The sequence below is a fragment of the Natrix helvetica genome, assembly GCF_964273705.1.
Source record: "Natrix helvetica genome assembly, chromosome: 5".
In the NCBI taxonomy this organism is placed as follows: Eukaryota; Metazoa; Chordata; class Lepidosauria; order Squamata; family Natricidae; genus Natrix; species Natrix helvetica.
Window position 1 is genome coordinate 105,605,072 of NC_138551.1, and position 11,245 is coordinate 105,616,316.

Here is an 11,245-nt window from a genome sequence, read left to right on the forward strand (position 1 = left end):
GCACATATGTGTGAGGGGAACCTTTACCTTTATTCTAGATGGATTTCCAAGTTATATCAAATTTTGGAAGGACCCAAGTAGCTGTCTAACACAAGTAAGATGTCTAACCAATCCATTTGTCTTCTGTAGTGTTTGAACTGCTGATTAACAATCCATTACATTTATAAAATACAATAGCAGAGTTGGAAGGGACCTTGGAGGTCTTCTAGTTCAACCCCCTGCCTAGGCAGGAAACCCTATACCATTTCAGACAGATGGCTATCCAACATCTTCTTAAAGACTTCCAGTGTTGGGGCATTCACAACTTCTGGAGGCAAGCTGTTCCACTGATTAATTGTTCTAACTGTCAGGAAATTTCTCCTCAGTTCTAAGTTGCTTCTCTCCTTGATTAGTTTCCACCCATTGCTTCTTGTTCTATCCTCAGGTGCCTTGGAGAATAGTTTGACTCCCTCTTCTTTGTGGCAACCCCTGAGATATTGGAACACTGCTATCATGTCTCCCCTAGTCCTTCTTTCTCTTTAGCTAAACATACCCAGTTCCTGCAACCGTTCTTCATATGTTTTAGTCTCCAGTCCCCTAATCATCTTTGTTGCTCTTCTCTGCACTCTTTCTAGGGTCTCCACATCTTTTTTACATCGTGGCGACCAGAACTGAATGCAGTATTCCAAGTGTGGCCTTACCAAGGCCTTATAAAGTGATATTAACACTTCACGTGATCTTGATTCTATCCCTCTGTTGATGCAGCCTAGAACTGTGTTGGCTTTTTTGGCAGCTGCTGCACACTGCTGGCTCCTATTTAAATGGTTGTCCACTAGGACTCCAAGATCCCTTTCACAGTTACTACTACAGAGCAAGGTATCATCTATACTGTACCTGTGCATTCCGTTTTTGTTGCCTAAATGTAGAACCTTACTCTTTTCACCATTGAATTTCATTTTATTAGATAGTGCCCAATATTCAAGTTTGTCAAGATCCTTCTGTAACTTAAGCCTATCATCTGGAGTGTTGGCTATTCCTGCCAGCTTGGTGTCATCTGCAAATTTGATGAGTTCCCCATTTATTCCCTCATCCAAAACATTGATGAAGATGTTGAAGAGTATTAGGCCCAAAACAGAGCCTTGGGGTACTCCACTGCATACTTCCATGTAGATGCAGTTCCATTGAGGACTACACGTTGAGTGTGGTTGGTCAGCCAGTACGAATCCATCTGGTGGTGATGCTGTCTAACCCACATTCTTCTACTTTATCTAGTAGTAGGTTATGGTCTACCTTATCAAATGCCTTACTGAAGTCCAAGTAAACTATATCGACGGCATTCCTCTGGTCCACTAATTTTGTCACGTTATCAAAGAATGCAATAAGATTAGTCTGGCATGATCTGTTTTTGACAAATCCATGTTAGCTTTTGGCTATTACTTTGTTTGCTTCTAGGTGTTTGCAAATTCGTTGCTTGATTATTTTTTCCATTTAAGAAATGGAAATTTATTTTCCAATAAGACATTTAAGAAAGCCCATTCAATGTCTTATTATCTCCCAGGTCGGCAGCACAGAAGATGCCTGGACCACAGATGGGTCTGCCTTGCTGGTTTCTTCTGGCCATGTGCTTCAGCCATCCTTTAATCATGGCTGTTGGTTTACAGCAAAACCTGAAGAATGAGATGTTCCGTTTCTATCCCATGTTGATGCTTGCAGAGGGCAAGGAAACGGCAATCTCTCTCTCCCAAGGGATGCCTCAAAGGTGAGGAGCCCATCCTTTCCTTTCCATTTTGGGTAGATTCCATAGTGACCTTCTTCTATAGAATGATTTTTGTTTATGGGTTTAAGATTAAAGTCTTCTGTCCAAGGGTTTGTCTTATGACATTCCTCAGGTTCCCCAACTCTGTTGAGAGGGACAATTTCAGCAATGACGTGTTTTAACATGGACCTCGGAGAAGGTTTTCCAAAACCAATGTCTGGTGGAGTTCTGGCCTTCCCACATTTATAGGAAGATGCTTTGATTCCTTTTGAGATTGATCAAATTTGCTTGTAAACATGCTGTTTCCAAAATAAAATATTCACAGGAATTATTTTAGCTAAATAATTCCATCAACCTCTGATTCTATTGTCTATGTTAAGTTTCTTTGGTCTCTCTCCCCCCCCCCCTTTCTGTGATGTAAAATGAACACAACATCCATTCATTTCCAGGTACTATTTTGTTCTAAAAGAAAGCAAAACCTCTGCATTCTTCACAGTGAAAGTAACCCCATGTGACATTCCCATTGAATGGAGTATACGAGTCCCTAAGACATCGGAAGACCATTTTGGGAAAACGATTTCTGGTAAGCAAGAGAGAAGTTGAATCCCCCCCCTCTCTTTTTCCTTCTTCCATTCCTCTTTCTCTTAACAGAGAGCTCTAGTTAGTGTATGAAAGGAAGACTGACTTAGATTCATTTGGAACCTGATTTGTACCAACTATTAACCAACAAGATTTTTATCCATAAATAGAATAGAATAGAATTGAATTGAATTCTTTATTGACCAAGTGTGATTGGACACACAAGGAATTTGTCTTTGGTGCAGATGCTCTCAGTGTACATAAAGAAAAATAAAATAGAATGCATTCATAAAGAATCATAAGATACAACACTTAGTGATAGTCATAGGTTACTAATAAGCAATCAAATCATACTAGGAAACAAATAAAACAATATAAATTGTAAAGATACAAGCAACATGGTTATAGTCATAAGTGGGAAGAGAGAGGTACTAGGAAGGATGAGAAGAATAATAGCAATACAGTCTTAGTAAATAATTTGACAGTGTTGTGGGAATTAGTTGTTTAATAGAGTGATGGCATTTGGGGGGAAAACTGTCCTTGTGTCTTGTTGTTCTGATGTGCAGTGCCCTATAGCGTGGTTTTGAGGGTGGAAGTTGAAACAATTTGTGTCCAGTATATGAGGGGTCTGTAGATATTTTCACAGTCCTCTTTTTTTTAAAATTAAACTATAATATTGAAGTCTCAGCACCAGCAAAATCCCTTCTGGGACTGGAAGCTAAGCAGATCAGACCTGGTTAATACTTGGAGGGGAGACTCCAAGAAATAACCTAGGCTAGAAAGTTTAAAAAGAATGGCAGAAGGTAGCAATAAAAATCCCTTTCATTGGGCTCTCTGGAAAATCACATAGGCTTCAAGCCCAACTTAAATATGACCTGGATCTATTTCCAGATTCCCAAAATCAAAACAGACAGGAAGTGTAGACTTCCTCAAGGTATCTCCATTGTATTCACTGGTCAATGTATGCTTTTCCTATCTCCATTCACTTTAAAAACTTTGCCTGTCTTCTGTTTCATTGGCAGATAATTTGAATGCTCAGGAAGTCCTCCAATTCCAGAAGGGCCGCAAGTTGGTGCAGACTCTCTTTAATTATCGAGGTAATTCAGTGGAAACTTACACAGGAGCATCTTACCACTCCACAGTCTACATGCTTGAATTCCTCTCCATTGAGAAAGACACCCAGATTAAAGCCTATTTGACCACAGATCCCAAATCTGATCACTTTTATCCAGAATTGCCAATGGATCCCCGCATTGACATCATTGGGATTGGCCCAACCACAGTAACTCTGGCTTGGAAGCAGAGTCCGAGTGCCCTGCTGCCATCCCAAGGTAGCATTCATTATTGTCTCCTGGTGAACGAAAACTACAATTTCAAGACTTTCTGTGCTGCAGAAACAGCAACGCAAATTTCAGGGGTGAAACGACCTCCTTCTTTGGCGATCTCTCCTTCCACAGAGAGCCTCACGTCTCGGGAACCGAAAGCCTCATCCAAGAGCGAAGTCAGCATGAGTTACAAAGGTAGCAATGCCCAGGTGAAACCAGTTTGCGTGGGACTCACCAATGCCTACACAGTGTCTCACTTGACTCCTGGCATTCAGTACTACTTTGATGTTTTTGCCGTCAATTTCCTCATCAACACTAGTGCTGCTTATACTGGAACCTTTGCCCGCACTCTGGAAAATCCTCAGCCCAACGTGGGCAAGCTGAAGGATGGGAAGGTGATTCAGTTGAGACTGGATGGGAGGAAACATCCCTTTTACAATTTGCTGTACCAGGCAACGCAGAAACAGGTCCAATTTGCCTTCCAGTCTTGCAGCGGGCAACTCCAGGTGGAAATATCCAAGGACGGGGAAGTCCTGATGTCAGAGCGATTTGCTGGCTTGAGGCAATTCATCCTGAAAGGAAGGTTGGGTGACACCTACCTGGTCCATCTCTGGTCCGCTGAAACGTCCGCTGCATCCGTGAAGGTTCAGGTGTCCTCTCTCTCCCATCGGCCTTCCTTCCCAGCTCTCCCAGAGAGCTTAAAAATCAAATCCTTTAACAAGTTGAGGAGCTGCCATTCCATCACCATCGCCTGGCTTGGAACTCAGGAACTGAGCAAGTATTGCATCTACAAGAAGGAGATTGAGGAGGACCAGGCGTGGGTGGCCACCAGGAAGGCCGATAGGTGCTCTGGGCCAGAGTTGAGGCAGAAGAGTGAAAAAGTGCTCTGCAAATTCTTCCACAATCTCAATCTGCAGCGAGCTGTGACTACCGAAACCATCCGGGGCCTGGAAGCAGGGACGGCCTACCTTTTTGACGTGTATCTCATTGGGTCCTCGGGGCTTCCCATCCGCTACTACAGCAAAATTGTGAAGACAAGGAAGAGATGCTGAGCACCTTCAAAAACCTGAGAAAACTTGTTCTGACCCAGGTTTCCTTAAACAGCAAGAATCAAGAGTCTTGGTCCTGACTAAACCCCTTTTATTTACATGACTGTGAATTTCTTTCATCCACAGTCTGCAAGGCTTAGCAAACAGTCTTTCAGAGGAATGTTTATCAACACGAACCTTATCTTGTTTGGAGAGCTTCCAAATAATTAGTTTCCAAACGCAGGGCAAGGCAACACTTGGCACAGAGTCTCTTATAGTCACAAACAGAACTTTCCACTCTTGATACAGCTGAATGAACAGATTGTTTTCGGCAAAAGCCCCCTCCCCGTTCGCTCCTCTTTTGTTTCCTATGGGAGGGTCCAATCACTTCCGAGGTGTAGTTTTATTCCCAAGTCGACCCTGCTTTCTTAATTGTTCTTGTCTTCTGCCATCTCTGCGCATGCGCACACTGGGAACAGGCTCCAGCTGTTCCTCTGCCTCACTGATGTCCAGCTCCCTCTCTACCTCAGATGCAGAGCCCTCGTCTGAGCTTTCCTCAACCCCCAGGACTGGCCCATGTTCCTCCCCAAACTCCTCACTGTGTGACTCTGCTGCCAGCTATGCTGGCTGCCAGCGGGCCACAACAAAACTGGAGAAACACCAGGCTAAAGTAACATTGGTGGTTGCCACCTTCAGAATAATCTGGGACACAAAATTGTGTTTAAAGTTGCAAGATTGGAGATGGACATCTTAGCTTGGGAAAACTAGATTTGCCCCTATCACCTCTGACCCAGAGATTCCTCCCTATAACGAAACACCTGCCACTGAAATTAAATCATTCTTTTTCAAACCCAAACCTACAAAATCAAAAAACATGAAGGATGCCTATTTTGTAAGGTCAAATCCTTTCGCTTTGTCTTGCAGTTTAATGCCAGACATTCTTAGCTGGAGTTTGAGGCTTGATGTAATGACCCATTCGCACTGTTTATAAGCAGATGCTTCTCATTTGGCCCTTGCAAAAAGTTGAAAGAACCATCAGAAGAGAAATCTTGGCATAATCAAACAGTTACATTATGCCTCAGTATTTCTATCCATCATGTAGAGAAAACTGAAGGAGAAGCGTGGCTGTCCCCTTTCCCATATCCCTCCCTCCCCAGGGGTGAAATCCACCAGGTTCTGATAGATTCTGGACAACCAGTAGCAGAAATTTTGAGTAGTTCGGAGAACCGGCAAATGCAACCTCTGGCTGGCCCCAGACTCGGGTGGGAATGGGGATTTTGCAGTATCCTTCCCCTGCCACACCCACCAAGCCACACCCACCAAGCCACACCATGCCTGCCAAGCCACGCCCACAGAACCGGTAGTAAAAATTTTGAATTTCACCACTGCCCCTCCCCCATTTCATGTATTTGGTTACTCTAAAGGTAACCCAGAGAAAAATGAGTATGTCCTGCAGTTTATTTATTACGTGCAGAGGTGAAATGCTACCAGTTTGAACCAGTTTGCCTGAACCGGTAGTTACAAAATGCTACCGGTTTGGGCAAACTGGTATTTCTGACAATCAGCTGTGATGTGTGATTTACTGTATATTACCTAGAATCGTCGGATTTCCTGCTTTCTAACTAATCTAAATCACGTGGCGCAGCAGATTCCCCCCCCCCCGCCCCCACTCTTCTACTTACCTTTGCAGGCGCACTCAATATCAGGCTCCAGCCACTCGCCCGGACGTCATCACGTCCCATTTTTGATGCTCTGCGCATGCACAGAAGCTCACATTTACTCACATTTGTGAACCAGTAGCGAAGGTAAGTTGATTTCACCCCTGATTATGGGTATTTCATACCATCCTAGTACAAAATGTACAACATCAAGGCTCATAATGTAGGATACCGTACTAGACTTTAGCATGAGGGATTCTGACTAGCAGTGACCAATCCATAGCCCCCTGTATTGCTCTGTTAGGCTGGACTAAAAGACTGACATACCCAGTAAGGGTTATAAATGAACAGTGGCTTGAGGTGACATTGTAGGAAGATAGATGATAGCCCTTTGTTGCCAGAGGTTAGAAGGACTCTGGTATAGTGGAATAACAAGGGACCTTGGAGGTCTTCTAGTCCAATCCCTGTTCAAACAGGAGACCCTGAACCAATTTGGACACTACACCTTTTCTGACCCATTTTTTTAAAAAAATTATTATTATTAAAAAGCATATACTTGTGTAAGCTGCAACTCACTTCATCAGATGCCTTCATTCAAGGCTTCTTTAGCTTTTACCTCTACTAGTTGAATGACCCATAGTATCTATTGAAGTGGTGGCAAATTCTTCTGATGAATATTTTGGGTCTTAATAAGTAAGCTTTTCATTTCTTTGTAACAGGGCTCCTCCCAATGTTTGATTAGTTCCTAACCAAGATCCAGTCTGAGTCGGTCACTGGGATCAGAGCAATGGTGAAATTCAATTTTTTTTTACCACCGGTTCTGCGGCTTGGTGGGCGTGGCAGGGGAAGGATACTGCAAAATCTTCATTCCCTCCCCATTCCTAGGGGAAGGATACTGCAAAATCCCCATTCCCTCCCCATTCCTGGGGGAAGGATACTGCAAAATCTTCATTCTCACTCCTCTCTGGGGCCAGCCAGAGGTGGTATTTGCCAGTCCTCTGAACTACTCAAAATTTCCGCTACCAGTTCTCCAGAACCTGTCAGAACCTGCTGAATTTCACCCCTGAACCAGAGGTTTAGTCTTCGGAGGTTTTGGACTTGTGCTGGAGCCCATCCTCAGTGAACTCTTCTCTACTGAAATATGTCCTTTGGGCTATTTTATGCATCATATTTATTTGGCGCCCGCCAATTGATTGAGTGGTGTGTTGATGGTGTCAAGCCTGGAAGCTTTTTTTTGCTTTTGGATTTCAAGCCTGCCACACTTTCTGCTGTGGGAGAATGGGAGAGGGGATTATGTAGAGTTGGGTGATGTGTAGCCACAATAACATTCTTTCTCCGAAAGTCAAGGTCGCTTTTGTCCCTGCGCCTGGACGGATGTGGATGGGAGGAATCTTCCTTCGTGGTAATGAAAGATTGGACCATGTGATATACTTATGGCTGTGTGGGCAGGGTCTTGAACTTTCAACTGGGGACAGTTTGGAGGACAAGTCTAAACAACTCATCTGTCAGGCAATGTTCCCTCTAATTTTTTTTCAGTGTGAGCGGAAAAGTATAGTGTTTGAGCAGCACATTTTCATGCCTGAGCATCTGAATTTTTTTCATAGATGTCACCCGACAACGAAATCAGTGTTATTTGAAACTCAATTCTACCATGTAAATATACATTAAGTAAAGAAATCTCCCTATACAGGTAGTCCTCAATCTACGACCCTAATTGAGCCCAAAGTTTCTATTGCTAAGTGAGACATTTGTTAAGTGAGTTTTGCCCCATTTTACAACCTTTCTTGCTACATACAGTTAAGTGAATCACTGCGGTTAAATCAGTAACCTGGTTGTTAAATCAATCTGACTTTCCTACTGACTTTGCTTGGCAGAAGGTTGCAGAAGGTGACCCCAGGACACTGCAACCATCAAAAATATGAGGCAGTTACCAAAGATCCAAATTTTGATCATGTGGCCATGGGGATGCTGCAATGATCATAAGTGTGAAGAACAGCCGTAAGTCACTTTTTTCAGTTCTGATGTAACTTTAGTCATTAAGTGAACTGTTGTAAGTTGAGGACTACTTGTATTCAAGTTCAATGGATGACTTTCTATGGGAAAAGGATCAAAACTTCCCTCTATCCACATTTTCCATACTATGAATTACTTTATATGCTTTATGCTTTCCCCCTTACTATCCAATAGTCTGCAGTGATATTAGCAAGTTATGAATAAATTACCAATTGATGTAGATTAGCAATTGGGGCACATAAAGAAACAAACAAAGAGGGGAGAGGAGGGAGGGGGAGGAAGGAAGGAAGGGAGACACACACACACACACAAACACACACACACACAGAGACAGAGAGACAAAAAAGGAAAGAGGAGAAAGAAAAAGAAAGGTGAGAGGAGGGAGGGAGGATAAGAAAAAGAGGCAGAAAAAAGAAAGAGAGAGAAAGAGAAAGAAGAAAGGAAGGAAGGAAAGAAAAAAGAAAGAAAAAAGGAAGAAAGAAAAGAGGAGAAGGAATAGAGACCAAAAAAGCAAACAAGGAAAAGTAGGAAAAACTTTCACTGGAAAACACTATTTTTGCATCAGCGCAAAACTTTGCTAAACAAGGTTAATTTTCCGGATTTTGAGTTTCTGGTCTAGGCGGAGCAAGAAGCCTCTGTTTTCTTTTTCTTTTCGAGCAATAAAATCAAATAAAATCCGCGGAGCACCAGCTCGACTCCCCCTTCCTGCAAAAAAAACCTCGAGCCCCAATGCTCTGAACGCAGAGGCTGGATTCAGACATGTGCCCACCTGGCGTGGATTTCCACTTGCTTGCGTGGCGAGCGCCTCCCACACACCCGCATCTCGGAAGTGGAGCCAACAGCGGGGAGCCCAGCCATGGGGACTTAGCTGACAAACTGCGACGGAAGCATGCTCCGCACGTCCCACGGAGAGTTTGCTGTTGCCGCTGCTTCCCCCCCCTCAATAACTTTGATCCAGGAGGGAATGGCCTCCCTGTCAATTAGCCACGCGCCGGCGGAGGGAGCCCAATCATAACCCTAGGCAGCCACATTTCTGTTGGCCAAAGGCCCGCCTTCCTCTGGGTGTGTCCAGGCACTATAATATCCCGGCCCAGCTGATAGAAGCCTCCTAGCCGCCTGCAGCTTAAAGTCCATCATGCAAAAGATCCCTGCGCGGCAGTTGGAAATTGCTGCGCTGTGTTTTGCTGCCACCTGCGCGTCTGCGCACCCGCGCAGCTTAGAGGGAACATAGCTGTCAGGCCTGCAGGTTTCTTTTAGATCTTTGGCCTGCCACATTTTCTATTATTCTATTATGTCTTTTTCTATTGTGGGAAAATGGGAGGGGGGGATTGTATGGAGTGAGATAAAATGTAGCCATAACAAAATTCTTTCTAGAAAGCCAAGGTCATCTTTGTCTTTGCACCTCTGCACCTGACCGGAATTGGATGGGAGGAACTGCCAGCATGGCAGTGGGAGATTGGACCATGTGATGGATTTGTGGGTGTGGGGGCAAGATCTTGAACTTTCAACTGGGTGGGGAAAACCTGGAAACTTTCAGATTTGGGTTTTCCCAGATGTGCCAACATGGCTCTCTTAATAAATTGGAGTTTTGAGGAAGCACAAGCCTCCGATTCTTATTTGTTTGAGGATGCTATTTGGAACACTGACAGATGGAAGGCATCATATATATACCACACAAGCAAATAGCCCAAAGCACACACACTGCTAGAGAGAAGCTCCCTGAGGATGGGCTCCAGCACGAATTCGAAAGCTCAGAAGACTAAACCTCTGGTCCTGGTGATTGACTCAGATTGGAACTTGCAAACTTTATCCTGGGACACATATATTTGCCTTCCTTTGTAAGTTCCTGACCAGTTTGGGCTTCTAATTCCTTTGCAAACAGAAATACCTGACTTGATATAAACATTTATTTTATGTATTTGTTTGTTTTGTCAAGCATGTATAAGATAATAGATACAAGCACATACAAGATTATGAATGCATGAAATGGATACGAATAAATGGGGTTGTTAGGATAGGGACAGTAGGCATGTTGGTGTGCTTATGCACGCCCCTTACAGACCTCTTAGGAATGGGGTGAAGCCGACAGTAGACAATCTAAGCCTTAGATTCTAATGTTAAAGTTGTGGGGGTTTGGGGAATAAACCACTGAGACTGAAAGTGGTGCAGTTCTAAGTTGTCCAAGGCCAAAATTTCAAGCCTGGTGGCATAAGGGATTCTGCTGTGAGCAGAGGAGCGGAGGACTCTTCTCGTGAAATATCTCTGGACTCGCTCAATTGTATTAATGTCCAATATCCAGACAGATGAGCTGTATTCGAGAATTGGTCTAGCAAATGTTTTGTATGCTCTGGTTAGCAGTACAATAGTACCAGAGAAGAAGCTACATTGTCCATATAAAGACTATAATATCCCTGATAATTAAAATTGTGATGCATATTCTTAAGTAAAATCATTGCCTCCAAACCTACATCTGTTTTCCCAGAGAAAAAGACCCATTGAATTCAACGGGGTTCATTTTCTCTTTGTCTTTTCATTCTATGTCTTCTCGTGTCTTTTCAATCTGTGATTCCAAAAGATGATAAACTCTCATAGAAACCATAAATTTCTCAACGACGAAGTTAGGGGAAAGGGGGAGAAAAGAAGAAAAACAATTAAAAGTGGAATTTTTGAGAGCCCAAGAGAAAATGGTTAAAAGAGGAAGAAAAGGAAAAAGAGTTACATTAATAGACTAAAGAGAATGGTAGTAAAAATTGTTATTGTTATGTAACTAATTAAGAAATGAAGAAATTATAGTATATTGTTAATTGCCGAAAAAATGTGAAAGAAAGGCTCTCCATGCTTAAATTGAATTAGAGGATATATGCTGTTTATAGCAAAATATACCAATGGAGAAAATAAGAAATGAAA

The 11,245-nt window shown here is 43.1% G+C and overlaps 1 protein-coding gene across 1 annotated transcript; it reads left to right on the forward strand.

Annotated features, from left to right (window-relative positions):
* Positions 1 to 1,622: 1,622 nt before the first annotated feature.
* LOC309393731 (protein NDNF-like) lies at positions 1,623 to 4,691 on the forward strand (the record flags this gene model as incomplete). The annotated part of the gene is made up of 3 exons (XM_081956226.1): positions 1,623 to 1,738; positions 2,185 to 2,318; positions 3,337 to 4,691. The coding sequence occupies 3 exons, from the start codon at positions 1,623 to 1,625 to the stop codon at positions 4,689 to 4,691; spliced, it is 1,605 nt and encodes a 534-aa protein (XP_081812352.1).
* Positions 4,692 to 11,245: the final 6,554 nt, after the last annotated feature.